We start from the raw sequence: 16,542 nt of genomic DNA on the forward strand, positions 1-16,542 counted from the left end.
GATATGGCTATTACATTAGAATATTTACTGCTACTAATATTGGGGCAGCCGTGGCCTACTGGTTAGCACTTCGGACCTGTAACCGGAGGGTTGCCGGTTCGAACCCCGACCAGTAGGCGCGGCTGAAGTGCCCCTGAGCAAGGCACCTAACCCCTCACTGCTCCCCGAGCGCCGCTGTTGATGCAGGCAGCTCACTGCGCCGGGATTAGTGTGTGCTTCACCTCACTGTGTGTACACTGTGTGCTGTGTGTTTTTCACTAATTCACGGATTGGGATAAATGCAGAGACCAAATTTCCCTCACGATCAAAAGAGTATATATAAAAAAATATAATGAATTGTGTAACGTTAGATAGCAAGCTAGCATGAGTTTCTGAAGTGTGTAATGTTAGATAGCAAGCTAGCATGAGTCTCTGAAGTGTGTAACGTTAGATAGCAAGCTAGCATGAGTCTCTGAATTGTGTAACGTTAGATAGCAAGCTAGCATGAGTTTCTGAAGTGTGTAACGTTAGATAGCAAGCTAGCATGAGTTTCATGATGTCCAGAACGAAGGCTAACTGTAAAGTTACTACCCTACGTGTTGAATGTCATTTTACTCTACAGACGGACATTTGAAGTGTACAGGGTTACAGCTGTATGTCTATCATTTGAAAACAATGTGTCATATTGTCAACAACACAGTTCTTGGAGAACTGTCTTGTAGGCTACTGTTCAAGTATGACATTACATGTTTATGTGAAAATATTACTTGATAAATGTGCCATATTTGAAATAATTTAAATATTTTTCATGAGTGAATGTCAATTTCTATCAGCCAAAATAAGCTAAAATGTAATATTGTTCATCCCTAGTGTTTGTGTGTGTGTGTGTGTGTGTGTGTGTGTGTGTAGGAACTGTACAGCCCGTGTACAGCAAACGTCTTTGCTGCTACAAGACCAGAACAGAGAGACTGAGGAGGAGCTTCTTTCCTCAAGCAATCCGTATCCTGAACACACACACACAAGACTATATAAACTGCACTTACACTTTTTTTACACACTTGCACATGGACTGTATACACACTGCACTTTATACTCTGTCTTGCTATTTATTAAAAATATGTCTTGATCTTTCTTTCTTTACACTCACACAGAAAAAGCTGAACACCAAAAACAAATTCACTACATACTTTACGTTAGTATTTCTATGTACATGACAAAAAAACCTCCTTGTATCCTTGTGTGTGTGTGTGTCAGACATTCGTGTATGTAGCAGGCAGGGAAATCATTATGAGTGCACAGATGTGAAGGATTCTGTCTTGCTTTCATGTTGGACACTTTGAACCCTGTGTGTGTGTGTGTGTGTGTGTGTGTGTGTGTGTGTGTGTGTGTGTACGTGTGTTTTACTCTGCCACCACGTAAATGAATGACTTATTTCACCCCAGCTCACTGGGGGTGTTGGGGGCAGCTGGGTGCTGCCTTGACACTCACACACACACACACACACGGCTGGAATTGGCATTGTAATCACCGTCACACACAAACACACACACAAACACACACACATACACACAGATGGCTGGCATTGGCATTGTAATCACCGTCACACACAAACACACACACATATACACACACAAACACACACACAAACACACACACACACAGATGGCTGGCATTGGCATTGTAATCACCGTCACACACAAACACACACACATACACACACACATACACACAGATGGCTGGCATTGGCATTGTAATCACCGTCACACACAAACACACACACATACACACACACATACACACAGATGGCTGGCATTGGCATTGTAATCACCGTCACACACAAACACACACACAAACACACACACATACACACACACATACACACAGATGGCTGGCATTGGGATTGCAATCACCGTCACACACAAACACACACACATACACACACACATACACACAGATGGCTGGCATTGGCATTGCAATCACCGTCACACACAAACACACACACATACACACACACATACACACAGATGGCTGGCATTGGCATTGTAATCACCGTCACACACAAACACACACACATACACACACACATACACACAGATGGCTGGCATTGGCATTGCAATCGCCGTCACACACAAACACACACACATACACACACACATACACACAGATGGCTGGCATTGGCATTGCAATCGCCGTCACACACAAACACACACACAAACACACACACAAACACACACACATATACACACACAAACACACACACAAACACACACACATACACACAGATGGCTGGCATTGGCATTGCAATCGCCGTCACACACAAACACACACACAAACACACACACAAACACACACACATATACACACACAAACACACACACATACACACACACATACACACAGATGGCTGGCATTGGCATTGCAATCGCCGTCACACACAAACACACACACAAACACACACACAAACACACACACATATACACACACAAACACACACACATATACACACACATACACACACACATACACACACACATACACACAGATGGCTGGCATTGGGATTGCAATCACCGTCACACACAAACACACACACATACACACACACATACACACAGATGGCTGGCATTGCTGCTACAGGTCAGTGTTGGGGGGGGGGGGGGCAAGGCTGGCTTCGGTGTCTGTGTGTGTGTGTGTGTGTGGAGTGAGTGTGTGTGTGTGTGGAGTGAGTGTGGGGGTGGGGGTGGCGGGGAGTGGACGAGGTTGGCATAATTTGGCTTCAGTGGGCTGTACGTGTCAGAACGTCACGATCACTTGAGATGCCATCTTGCATGCAAGGGCATATCTCTCCTGTGTGTGTGTGATAGTGTGTGTGAGAGAAAGTAACTCCTCCAAGTTCACTGTAACCAACGTGCACCCAGAGCAAACTGCAAGAAAAAACATCTCATTCCAAGGCTCAGGCCAAAAAGGTGATTTAAAGCAGTGTTTCCCAAAGTCTGGGTCGCGACCCACGGGTGGGTCGTAGGAGATATTATTTGGGTCGCCAGCACAATTTATGTTGTGTTATAGGCCTAACTGATACCATTTGTCATTTGATACCAGGAAAGCTAACAGTTTTCTATTAGGATGTAGATTGTTAACTACCACAGTCACGGTTTTGTCATAAAAGCTCATGAAACTGGCGCATGAAACTGGGGGACAAACGCATCGCAGAGGGGGTGCCTGAGCATGGATATCTACCTCTCAAAATGAAACCGTTCTGTGGGGGGCTTGCCATGTACTACCTCGCAGTTGCAAACATTAATACATACCATTAATAGATACCAGTTCCTCAACTTTACCGATTAAAATCTAGTGACCGTGCTGTCAACTAAAGCAGACATCCATAGACCGGACATAAGGCCATTCAATTTGCATAGTTTTGATTGCAGATGCAATCTTTAAAGTTAATAGCAACCTCCTCACATTCTTATTTCTGATTTAAAATTCACAACAGTGCATTAATCTTAGTTTACTATTTAAATGGGCATTTTAAACACTATTCCTCTCGTTTTCTACCTCGCAATATTGCGCAAACGCCTCTTGTTCTGATATAACGACTATACAATATAATATAATACAACAATACAATATAACGACTTGAGTTATTTGCTGTTTACATTGGAATTGACGTCCACAGTGTTATGGACCCATTTGTCTGCAACGCAATGTAGCCTACAACATTTTTTTTTTAGAAATACAGGAACAGCTTACTATGCTGACGAATGACGACTGCGCAACATGCGAGAATTTCCCCTACTCTCGGATGCGCATTAAAACGTATTTTCAGTAGTCATTTCCAACTTTTCACGCTGATGGTGCTCAAAATGCAACACAACCGTGTTCAAAGCAGAGATCCTATAGCAATGTATGGTTGGGGGAGGCATAGAAAAGTTGAAGAACCTGTGGCCTTAAACAATATTGGTGGTTGCAGGGTAGATTTGAAGTGAAATGGGTCGCGATGGTCTGTCATTTTTAAAAAGTGGGTCGCCAGAAAATAAGTTTGGGAAACACTGATTTAAAGAGCCAAGTAAAATATAGGTAATTAAGGTGATTTATACCACTGAGTAAAATATAGGGAATTAAGGTGATTTATTCCACTGAGTAAAATATAGGGAATTAAGGTGATTTATTCCACTGAGTAAAATATAGGGAATTAAGGTGATTTAGAAATTAGTTGACATGTGGCGGATAGAAGTAGTTCTACAAACAAGACACTTTTAGAGATTAAAACGTTTACATTATAACAGGACAAGAACACAATGCAAGTGGCAACAGTGGAATGATAATAAACTTCGCTTCGCGTCGGGCCGTTTTGCCATCTTGAGCGTGTATTAACTTTGTATAGTCGTCCATGATCCCTTCTTCAAGAGTAAAATATAGGGCATTAAGGTGATGTCTTCAACTGAGTAACATTTAGGACATTAAGGGCATTTAGGGTATATATATTGTATTCATTTTTTTGCTTGAATGATTTTTGGGATGTAACAATGTACTGTGATTACAACCGGTTGAGATAAAAAAAAATGAATTGTGATTTTTAAACAGAATAGGGTGTAATCCGCTTTTGATTTCACTTGTTTGACGTCAGACGTCAGTTGTTTGGTTGGTTGTTCAGACTGATAAAACACAGACCTCCCGATGATTCAGATTGGCCAAAAGATTAGCTTACACTTTACTTGACAGTATCGACATAAGAGTGACATGACACTGTCATGAACGTGTCATAAACAAGTCATATACGTTTATGACATAACGCTTCTGTTATTCAGTGACATTCGGTTTTTGTCATAACAAATTAGGATTAGGATTAGGGTTAGGGTCGGGGCAGTCGTGGCCTATTGGTTAGGGCTTCGGGTTTGGAACCAAAGGGTTGCCGGTTCGATCCCTGACCAGTAGGAACGGCTAAAGTGCCCTTGAGCAAGGCACAAACCCCTCACTGCTCCCCGAGCGTCGCTGTAGCAGGCAGCTCACTGCTCCCCTAGCGCCGCTGTAGCAGGCAGCTCACTGCTCCGGGTTAGTGTGTGCTTTACCTCACTGTGTGTTCACTGTGTGCTCTGTGTGTTCACTAATTCACGGATGGGATAAATGCAGAGACCAAATTCCTTATATACACGTATACTTGGCCGAGAAACCTGATTTACATTTACATTTGCATGTGTTCATGACAGTGTCATGTCACTCTTATGTCGATAGTGTCAAGTAAAGTGTTACCAAAGATTATTCAAATTTAACACAACCTCATCAGGCCGCTGGATTATACACATGGGACAGGGACGAGTAGCTGAGTTCAGTTCATTATTTGTTACTTCTGTGTTTCTGATGGTGTAAAGCACATTGAATTGCCTTTACACACAAAATGCACTATATAAATAAAATGGCCGTGTCGTGCTAAGATGGGCTCATCCGTGGAAATATGACAGCAGTTATTTTTATAGTCGATTAATCTGTGGATTATTTTCTCAATTAATCAATTAGTTGTTTGATCAGTAAAATGTCAGAACAATTGTGAAATGAATGTCTTGATTTTTTTTCTTGAAGCCAAAGATTATGTAGATAGATCTGAACATCTAATAGCAGCCATAGATCAAGCCAGAGATCTCATTTCAGGAGAGTACTGGAGAGAGCGATGGCCCATGCTAGGCTAGCTAAACACCATGGAGCTACTGGAGAGAGGGATGGCTCCTGCTAGGCTAGCTAAACTGGAGTGAGGGATGGTCCATGCTAGGCTAGCTAAACACCATAGAGGTCCTGGAGAGAGGGATGGTCCATGCTAGGCTAGCTAAACACCATAGAGGTCCTGGAGAGAGGGATGGCCCATGCTAGGCTAGCTAAACACCATAGAGGTCCTGGAGAGAGGGATGGCCCATGCTAGGCTAGCTATTTCAGCCAAAAATACCATGCCTGCTACCATATTTAAAGGTGCCACCTTACAGAGGGCCACAAATGATGCTGTCCAATTAGGTGCCACTTTACAGAGGGCCACAAATGATGTCCATGTGGATTGGCTGATCCTCTCAGCTTGGAAACTGTCAATTCTCATGGACAACATACTTTTGTTTCCACCACTAATATGGCAGCTAATTGGCTAGCCATATGGACAACATACTCTTGTGTCCACCACTAATATGGCAGCTAATTGGCTTGTTTGTGAAAATGTGGCCAGAAGTGAGTATATGCCGGACGCCATGTTTAAAGATGGTAGCAGCCAATCATGATAACTAGCTGAAGCTAACTTTCCAAATCCTGACCCCCCTGCCCTTCACTCATAATCATGTGACTCACTTTTCCAGGAAGTCCTTGTCCACCACGGCGGAGATGTCCAGCAGGGGGTTCCCCATTCCGAAGAGGGCATTCTGACTGGAGAACAGAATCAGAATCAGAATCAGCTTTATTCTGACTGGAGAACAGAATCAGAATCAGAATCAGCTTTATTCTGACTGGAGAACAGAATCAGAAACAGAATCATAATCAGAATCAGCTTTATTCTGCCTGGAGAACAGAATAAGGATCAGCTTTATTCTGACTGGAGAAAAGAATCAGGATCAGAATCAGAATTACTAGCCAACTCAGAATCAGAATTATTACCCAACACACCATCTCAGTGAGGAACTACATTACCCAACACACCATCTCAGTGAAGAACTACATTATCCAACACACCATCTCAGTGAGGAACTACATTACCCAACACACCATCTCGGTGAGGAACCACATTATCCAACACACAATCTCAGTGAGGAACTACATTACCCAACATGCCATCTCAGATGTACCGCAGAGCGGTGTCAATTTGTTTCCATCTCCTACTCTTGCAACTTTTGTGTATGTAAATGAGTGTGTGTGTTTGCTTATGTACATATGTTCCTTCCTCTGTTATTTTTATAACCACCAGCAGCCGTCTGTGTGCTAGCCTTGCATTAGGATTAGTGCCACATCTGTGTGCTAGCTTTGCATTAGCATCAGTGCTACATCTGTGTGCTACTAGCCTTGCATTAGCATCAGTGCTACGTCTGTGTGCTACTAGCTTTGCATTAGCTTCAGTGCTACGTCAGTGTGCTACTAGCCTTGCATTAGCATCAGTGCTACATCTGTGTGCTAGCCTTGCATTACACCCTGAAGCAGACAGGACACATTAGGCGGAAGAAGCTAACAGGGCGGTAGGACGGTGGTAGCGTATGCAGTATGCTGTGGCCTGAAAAGTTGTGGGTTTAATTCCCACCTTCCACCGTTGTGCCCTTGAGTAAGGCACTTAACCCCGAATTCTTCTGGGGAGAATATAAATCAAATTTCTAGGCCAAGTATAGGTGAAGCACACACTATCCCGGAGCAGTGAGCTGCCTTGCTACAGCGGCGCTCGGGGAGCAGTAAGGGGTTAAGTGTTTTGCTCAAGGGCACTAGAGCCATTCCTACTGGTCAGGGATCGATCGAACCGGCAACCCTTCGGTTCCAAGCCCGAAGCCCTAACCAGTAGGCCACGACTGCCCCAAGGTAGAACAGCCCTTGTCATATAAATGGCATATAGATTGCTTTGGATAAAAGGGTCTGCTAAATGAATAAGTGCAAATGTAACATGGCAACTCAAAAGTATCTGCAGGTCATTAAATGAGTCTATGGAAGTCATTTTGAATGGGAGTCTATGGGAGTCTATGAGAGTCTGTGGAATTCTAATGAGCTGGTTCTGCTTATGCTATTTATCTGAACAATAATGCCCATTGGGTCCAAAAGGGTTTGAGATGGAGTAAGTAAGATGATTGCAATGCACTGTGAGGTCTGGCTTGGAGAATGATTTGATCGATCAGTTTGAAAAGAGTGAAGCTCCGGCTTAGTGATCTATTAGATTGATCTGCTAGTGATCCTCTGTTATCCTGGCTGCTGTCAAAGCACAACCAAAGCAAACACGCACACGCACATACACACACACACACTAGGGGTGGGCGATATGGACAAAAAATAATATCTCGATATTTTTTGTGCTTTTGACGATAACGCTAATTAGTTGATATCCTTTAAAAAATTGTTTTTGTTAAAGTCTGAGTTACTTTACAGCCGATTATTTATGAATAGCATCATTACAATAATAACCAATAACCTAACCTGTGACTTTTTAACCAAATCAACCAATGCATTGTCACTCTATGACACATTTCCAATTCTGCCCCCACTTGTGTGTGTGGCAATGACATGGTCTAGCCAGCTACATTAGAGAAGATGAATAGGCCTAACAGTTTCCCAAGAGAAAGTCTGAAGCTGAAGTTCCTTTCAAAAACCTTTACTTAGGATTCACTGTAAAACTAAGCAGACCAACAGAGTACATCTCAGTTATTTCCTTCGATGTTTTGTTTAAGAGCAATCATGTAGGCTAGCATTCCAAGTTACAGAATAGAAACTAATGTGTTAGCTTATGGCTAATGTATATGAGAAATCCCATAGAGATGCTAACGGTTAGCATAATCAGTAAACGTAGATATTTAGAGCGAACTTCAGTCCATAGCCGCATAAAATTCCAAGTAGGCTACTCTCGCTGCAAACATTAGGCTGCGTGGGACAACGTTGTGACCCACTAGTGACCACGTGACACTTGCTCTGCTGCAGCCAGGGGCTTCTCCCGCATACACCTCCTGGGAATGTATGAGTCTTCAATGCGCGATTTCGAGTGTTTTTTTCCCCATAAGTAATTTAAATACTTGATAATGTCAATTTGCACATCGTTAAAACAACAATCACGATATTATCGCAGACGATATATATCGCCCACCCCTAACACACACACACACACACACACACACACACACAACCTCCCTCTGGGGCTTGGGCTAGCACACACGAGAGCTGCACATACGGTCTACGGAGAAAACACACACAAACACACAAACACAAACTTGAGTGCCTTTGTCAGCAGAGCACAGGTTAAGTAGCAGTAGCCTCTTTTACACACACCCTTCAGCACACACACACACACACACACACACACACACACACACACACACACACACACACACACACACACACACACACACACACACACACACACACACACACACACACACACACACACACCCTTCAGCACACACACCCTTTAGCACACACACCCTTCAGCACACACACACACACACACACACACACACACACACACACACACACACACACACACACACACACACACCCTTCAGCACACACACCCTTTAGCACACACACCCTTTAGCACACACACACACACACACACACCCTTCAGCACACACACACACACACACACCCTACAGCAGTCTAATTACCAGCCTCTCAGACATGACCCTCACAAGCGACCCCCCACTCCCTAATACGCACACACACACACACACACACACACACAAATAGGTATAGAAACACAACTGAACAAAACAAATCTAGGAAAAGACCCACCCTTCATCAGTAAATACTGTCTAATGGCCACCTTACACCAAACAATTTTGGGAAAGATTCTTGAAAGATTGGAGTCTTTTGAGTAAAGCTTGAATCCTCCTCCTATAGCGAGTAGGACGCATTTCACACTGCTCCTGCTTCACCTATCCTTTTAGCAATTTCCACTCTTTTTCATTCTTTTATTTAATTTACAAGCTAGTTACTAGTTTAGCAAAGACAGTGAACCAGTACATTTAAATCTGAAACTTAGTGGTTAGTTTTTTACTTTACATGAGCCAGCCAAGTCAATGAGCAAAAACTGAACGGCAAGTCACCTTGAAGTTGGATTAAAAAAAAATGCGCTCCTCCGGCCAGAGACCCAGGAGATCATGCCGAAAATGCACTGAGCTAGAACAGAGGATTTCTACTAGGGATTCTCAATTTGGTTTTGGTGCCAGGGTCCCCTTGTGGGAGAGACCCACATCTAACTGTATCTTGACGATGTGGACTGACAGTTATATAAGTAAGTAAGTATAATGTGAAGAGAACATGGCGTCCTCGTCAGCTTGGCCTGCTCGTCTTCACCTCTGATTGATTAATTGTTAGAACACCTGCTGATGCATTGTGGGTTAGAGAGCGGGCGTAATTGATTAATTGTTAGGACACCTGGTGTCCAGGGTGTCTTTAAAAGGCACCCTGATGCATTGTGGGTTAGAGAGCGGGCGTATGGTTGTTGGTGGCAGCAGCAGACCAGAGTCTTGGGTTTTGTTAGGTTTTGGTATTTCTTTTCTTTAATTTATTTAGCACCACTACATTTACTCAGTGCTTCCATACATTTGCCTACACCACTCGAGCCGGGACATTACATAAGTATACTCTTTTGATCCCATGAGGAAAATTTGGTCTCTGCATTTATCCAAATCCGTGAATTAGTGAAACACACTCAGCACACAGTGAACACACAGTGAGGTGAAGCAGACACTAATCCCGACGCAGTGACAGGGTATCTGCACATTTTCCAAGTGCAAATTTAAAGACTTTTAAGACCTTTTCAAGACATCTTAATAGAAAAATTAAGACTATACCACGGCAAAAAAATACATACGACAACTTAAAACTGTTATGCAATAGTTTTTTTCTACTAATTTTAACCCCCACCCAATTTTGGATGTCTACAGAAGTTACAAAATATATTTTGGCGAAAGAAAAATAATTGTGTGAATTACCTTCACAGCTATAAATGCCCAATTTTAGGGTCTGTGCTTTTGAAGCTGGCTGTACATATCTGGTTGTGCTTACTGGCCGAGACTGACTGTTCTTCACCTGTATCTGTAGTAGCCTATATTACTTGCCAAAGACATGTGCACTGGACTGGATTCCCTTCAATATTTTTTTTCAAAGTTAGACTAAGCTATTTAAATATTTTAATAGGCCTACTTTATATCATTTAATATGTGCATCTATTCCCATATGCATCATATGTCCCATATACAGCACAGCAAATTACAGTTAATCCGCTACTTTACATTTTGCATACCAGTTGTATCTAAACAAACCAAAGCTTGACTGAAACATTGTAAAACCATTGTTTTGTTTTAAATTAATTAAGAGAGAGGTCCTCCTTGGATCCTGCTGAAAACTGCTGGTTTCATCTCAAGCACGCACGTATTATGAACACACGTTTTTTTATGTAGCAGTCGCCGACAATCAAAAAAAATATGCGGTTATATTTCACAACTTTTGGAAGTAGGCCTACTGGGAAAGGCTGGCAAGCAAGCTGCTGGCAGATATTACAGGTAGGCTATTATAACTTAGACAGATATGTTCTTCCCTAGGCTAGGCCAGCAACACACGCTGGAGAGATGCAAACAGATCAACTTAACATGGACAGTATTTCCTCCTGATCAGTCCGTGGTTCCTTCATAAATTGGGCAGCAAATGATCAGACGAGTGACAGAAGCACTACGCATAATTTGACCAGCAGTCTTCGCGTCCATAGTTTGTGAAACCATGCTGCATCCGAGCAAAGATTCTAGATGCCCAGCGCAACTCCAAAAAGGAGGACAAATGAGTGTCCGGCTTTAGGCTGCGCCGGACAGCGCTTTTAAAATCCATACGTCCGGCCTAAATTCGAACGTATGGCCACCCTATCGCTAACTGGCTTATCAACTTTCTCCCGCTCACGTAGGCTACCTGCGTATCTCTCAGGCCTCGGCTACACCACGAAAACGTAAGGTTACGACCGTAACACCGGTTCTCTGATAGCATGAGTGAGGCATCTCACATATGGGGTACGCCTCCCCGCGTATCCCTCAGAAGCACTTTCTCACTACGCCAGCCATGATTGGCTGGCCACGTCTGACGCAAGGGGCACAAGGGCGGTCCCCGTATATATCCTGCAGCCCGTGCGCCGCATCGTCATTCAAGGTAGCAACCTCTTCTCGCTCCACGCAAGAAGGGTGGTCTGGTGAGATACCTCACTCATGCTATCAGAGAACCGGGGTTACGGTCGTAACCTTAAGTTCTCTTTCAAGCATTCGTTCGGTATCTCACATATGGGATATATTCACTCCCGTATTGTCGGACAAGCCAACCTCGGTGATACGTGACCTTTCCAATCATACCAGCGCATACTACGTCCCCGCTTAATCCAACAGCATGATCCAGGCGAGGCGCAGTAACGGCGAGTCTGTAAAACCTCATGAACGTCGTTGGGGACGACCAGCAAGCAGCCGCGCACACTTCCTGTATCGACACCCCTTTAAATAAAGCCCATGACGTGGCAATTCCCCTCGTTGAATGTGCACGTAGGCCAACAGGGGGTTCAAGCCCTTTAGACGAATAGGCCAAGGTGATCGCCTCCACAATCCAGTGTGATAACCGCTGCTTTGTGATAGGCTTACCTTTGTGAGGTCCAGACCATGAAACAAACAGCTGATCTGCTTTTCTAATTGATAGTGTCTTAGCGAGATACGCTCTCAGAGCGCGCACAGGACACAACATATGCAGCCGCCTCTGTTCCTCCGAAGCGAACGGTGGTGGACAGAAGGCACTAAGCTCTAAGGAAAGGCACGAGTAGGACGAGTCCATGACCTTAGGAATATATGCCGGGTTCGGTCGTAATGAGACTTTAGAATCTCCTGGGCCAAACTGCAGACATGATGGATGCACCGATAAGGCGTGTAAATCACCAACTCGCTTGGCTGAAACCAACGCCAAAAGCAGTGCTGTCTTAAGTGAAAGCATCTTCACATTCACCTCTAATAAGGGTTCGAAAGGAGGTCCCGATAAGGCTTCCAGCACCAGTGGCAAATCCCATCCGGGAGACAATGATTTAGTCACCGGGCGTAAGCGGCGCGCTCCGCGCATGAAACGACAGACTAGGGGATGCTGTCCCACTGTCTTACCGTTTAAACCCACATGACACGCAGATATAGCGGCCAGATATACTTTAATCGTGGAGAACGCTTTCCTCTTGTCAAGGAGAGTTTGTAGAAACGTTAACACAATCCCCACAGAACACTGAAAGGGCACTTCACCAGTAGAAGTGCACCATTCTTCAAATACACGCCACTTAGCATCATACAAGGTACGCGTGGATGGAGTTCTTGCACTCTGAATAGTCATGATAACATTTTCAGGTAGACCACAAGACGTCAAATTCAACCCCTCACGGGCCAAGCGCTCTGGGTGGGGGTAAAAGATTTCCCCTTGAGACAGTAGGTCTCTGCGCAATGGTAGTGGCCACGGGTGTGCGTAAAGCATCTGTGTTATCTCCGCTAACCAGTGTTTCTGAGGCCAATTCGGAGCTACCAGAATGACCGTGAAGTTCTCGTCCCTCACCCTGGCTAGGGTTGGGGGTATTAGAGCTAACGGAGGGAATGCATAAAGGAGAGTGCGCGGCCACGCTTGTGCTAGCGCATCCACTCCCATCGGGGCTTCCGCGTCGTTCAGAGAGAAATACAGGGGACATTGTGCGTTCTCTCTGGAGGCGAACAGGTCCACTAACGGGCGACCGTAGCGTGACCAGATCTGTTTCACGATCTCTGGGTGGAGTGTCCATTCCCCGTAACGGGGATGACCCCTCGATAGCAAATCCGCCCCTTGATTCATTACTCCGGGCACATGTGTTGCCCTGAGAGAGAGAAGGTTGGCATCGCTCCAAATTATCAGTTTGTGTGCCAGCCTGTGTAGTTGTGGAGAGCGTAAGCCTCCCTGCTTGTTGATGTAAGCCACTACAGTCCGTGTTGTCCGTTCTGACCAGGACATGAGTATTGTGTACATACGGCAGAAAATGCCTCAGAGCCAGGAAGACTGCCATTAGCTCGAGAACATTTATATGAACCAAGTGTAATCTTGTATTCCATTGGCCATTCACAGATCTCCCTTCGTGGGTGGCACCCTATCCCCACAGAGATGCATCGGTGGTGATCACCTTCCTGGTGCATATTGTGCCCAGTGGCACTCCCTGCGTCAGTAAGTTTCCACTGACATAGCGTCATCGCGCAGTCTGCTGATACAAAGATACGGTGGTGTGAGTGAGCTCGAGGGTCTAAACCGAGTGTCGTTACCCAGCGTTGAAATCCCCTATATAGCCTGCCTAGGGGAAGAGCGACCAGTGCTGATGCCATCAGACCCAGCAGTCTGTGGCAATTCCGTAATGTCACATATTTTCCCCTGCGAAACAGAGCGAGGCATGCACGCATCGCTTCTGTCCTGTCTAGAGACAAGCGAGCCCTCATCGTTACCGAGTCTAGGGACAGGCCAATAAAATTTATTGATTGTGTAGGAGTCAGTACACTTTTCTTTAAGTTGAACTTGAACCCCAGCAATGACAGGTGTGTCATTAGATGTTTGGTATGTGCGACTGCTTCCTGTTGCGACCTCGCAGCTAGGAGGCAGTCGTCCAGGTATGTTGCCAGACGAATTCCGTTTGTCCTGAGTGGTCCCATCGCAGCCTCCGTACATTTGATGAAGACACGTGGGCTGAGTGACAGGCCAAAAGGCAGGACTAAGTACTCGTACGCCAAGCCCCTGTAGGCAAATCTGAGATATTTTCTGTGAGGGGGTAAATTCGCAGATGAAAATACGCGTCGGCCAGATCGAGGCTGGTAAACCAATCACCTGGACGAACGAATTTCAACAGTGCTGCGTGTGTTAGCATTCGAAAACTGTATTGTCTTAGATGTTTGTTCAACGCTCTTAGATCCAATATAGGCCTCATGCCCCCTCCCTTTTTGGGGACGATGAAGTACCTCGAGTAGAAACCGCTTTGGCTCTGCATCGGAGGTACTACCTGAATTGCCCCTTTCTCTAGGAGAGAGCTGATCTCTGCATCTAGAAAGTAAGCCGCCTCCCCCACCACTTGTGAATGTATTATTCTTGAGAAACGAGGTGGGGAATGTACGAACTGGAGTCTGTACTAGGGCTGAACGATTTATTGCATTTGCGATAATATCGCGTTATGATGAAACACGATTTTCAAACCGCAAAGGCTGCGATTTGTAATTTGTGACGTCACCAAAAAGCATTTATACTTGCGCTTGCCGACGCGCCACCGACTCTTCTCACCGACAACTGAAGAAGCAAAAAACGTAAACAAGAGGACCAGCTAACAGGGTCAAGAAAGGTCTGATCAGTAGAGCTACTTTGGTTAAAAATAAACCTCTTCATTACCTTTTGCTCGAACCTACCATGTCCCTGGTTCTAGTTCATAATTCCCCTGTGCTGCTACTCTGGCTGGTAACTTCGTTCACTTGTCCAGCTGACGATTAAAACTCCACGACTGTTTAGACTGCACTGGGGACTTTGTTTACTGGAGTACAGTGACAGTGGGGGCATTTGCGATATCCAAGGGGGTTGGCGGCACAAACATTTCATCTCACAGGTAATGAATTGATGCATAATGTTATCCGCAAGTAGTTGACACAGCTAACCACCAAAAACCCAGCTGTTCTAACATTAGCTTACCAGCTAAGGCTCTAGGCTACATACATGCTGCTAACTGCTGATAACTTTGCCTGTTTAAAGAGTTTTGTCTCCGCGATTGGCTTTGTTGTGATATGAACAAACTAGTTAATTTGCATGCATGTGTATTGCGCTGCGGTGTTGATGATGCTAACCTTTAGTTAAGCGGAGCGGGTCTGTGTGTGTGTGCGCGCGCGTGTATGGAGAGCACAGGACAATGAGAAGCCGTGTCAGTGCCACTACATGTAGACCTATTTGTTAACTAACGAAAGAAGGTCATATCTACATGAAATAGAAACGAATCAGAATCATTAAATGTTTACAAGGCTGGAAGTTCAACAAATATATGTCTACTAATGTGATTAAAGTAGTTAAATAAAAAATATTTTATTCATCAATCTTATTCAATGACCTAATGCCATCATAACATAGGCCTGGGCTCCAGGAAAGAACACTTTATGTTTAACTTATCTAATTTTGTGTTGGTCATACTATAGAGTAATATATTGCTTGTCTTTGATGAATAAGACAGAAGATAAAGAGCTTAAAAATAATCGCATATCGCATCGCAATCGCAATATTGGTGAGAAAAATCGCAATTAGGTTTTTTTCCAAAATCGTTCACCCCTAGTCTGTACCCTCTTTCGACAGTTCTGAGCACCCAGTTTGATTCCACACACGCTCGCCAGTGGTGCACTCGCTGTGCGAGTGAGCCTACTGAGGGAGTCGGTGCGGCGGCTGAAGCAATGCTGCCTCCCTGTGGCAGGCCGCATTGCTGCGCCGTGACAGCCGAGAGTATGTACGCAGTATGTGGGCTGTTTACGATTTTCATGTTTTGCAACACAGAATATTTTGAGTGCAGTGCCCTCGGCCCTCGGCCTGGATGCACTGGTGGGTACAACTTTATTGTTTCTGAACAAAACAGTGTGTTTGTGCTTTTGACAGTGGAGGGGGGCGGTAGTGACAGAACGTTGTCCCGTGACTCTGGGTTCCGAGCCGCAACAGCAGGCTCTCGGGACTGGCCCCAATGCTGCAGGAGCGGTGCGTGCATCTGGCGGACACGCTTTCCCTCCCCCGGCAGCGAGCAGGCCCTTCGGATCCACTGCAATGTCGAGGAGCTGGACTTTTTCGCGGTGTGAGAGGCTGGATAGATTGAGCCATCGCGCCCTCTCCTGCGTCACC

The 16,542-nt window shown here is 44.8% G+C and overlaps 1 protein-coding gene across 2 annotated transcripts in view; it reads right to left on the bottom strand.

The window, feature by feature from the left end:
- adka (adenosine kinase a) overlaps positions 1 to 16,542 on the bottom strand; it is a 168,974-nt gene that overhangs the window by 146,186 nt on the left and 6,246 nt on the right. For both annotated transcript variants that reach the window (XM_076286396.1, XM_076286397.1), the window contains exon 2: positions 6,298 to 6,372. In XM_076286396.1, the coding sequence (XP_076142511.1) occupies positions 6,298 to 6,372 (75 nt within the window). The remainder of the gene's footprint in view (positions 1 to 6,297; positions 6,373 to 16,542) is intronic.

Source organism: Alosa pseudoharengus, unplaced genomic scaffold (genome assembly GCF_046254945.1).
Source record: "Alosa pseudoharengus isolate Yale_2024_CS ecotype anadromous, Long Island Sound unplaced genomic scaffold, YU_APseudo_1.1 YU_APseudo_1.1_scf_15, whole genome shotgun sequence".
Lineage (NCBI taxonomy): Eukaryota > Metazoa > Chordata > Actinopteri > Clupeiformes > Clupeidae > Alosa > Alosa pseudoharengus.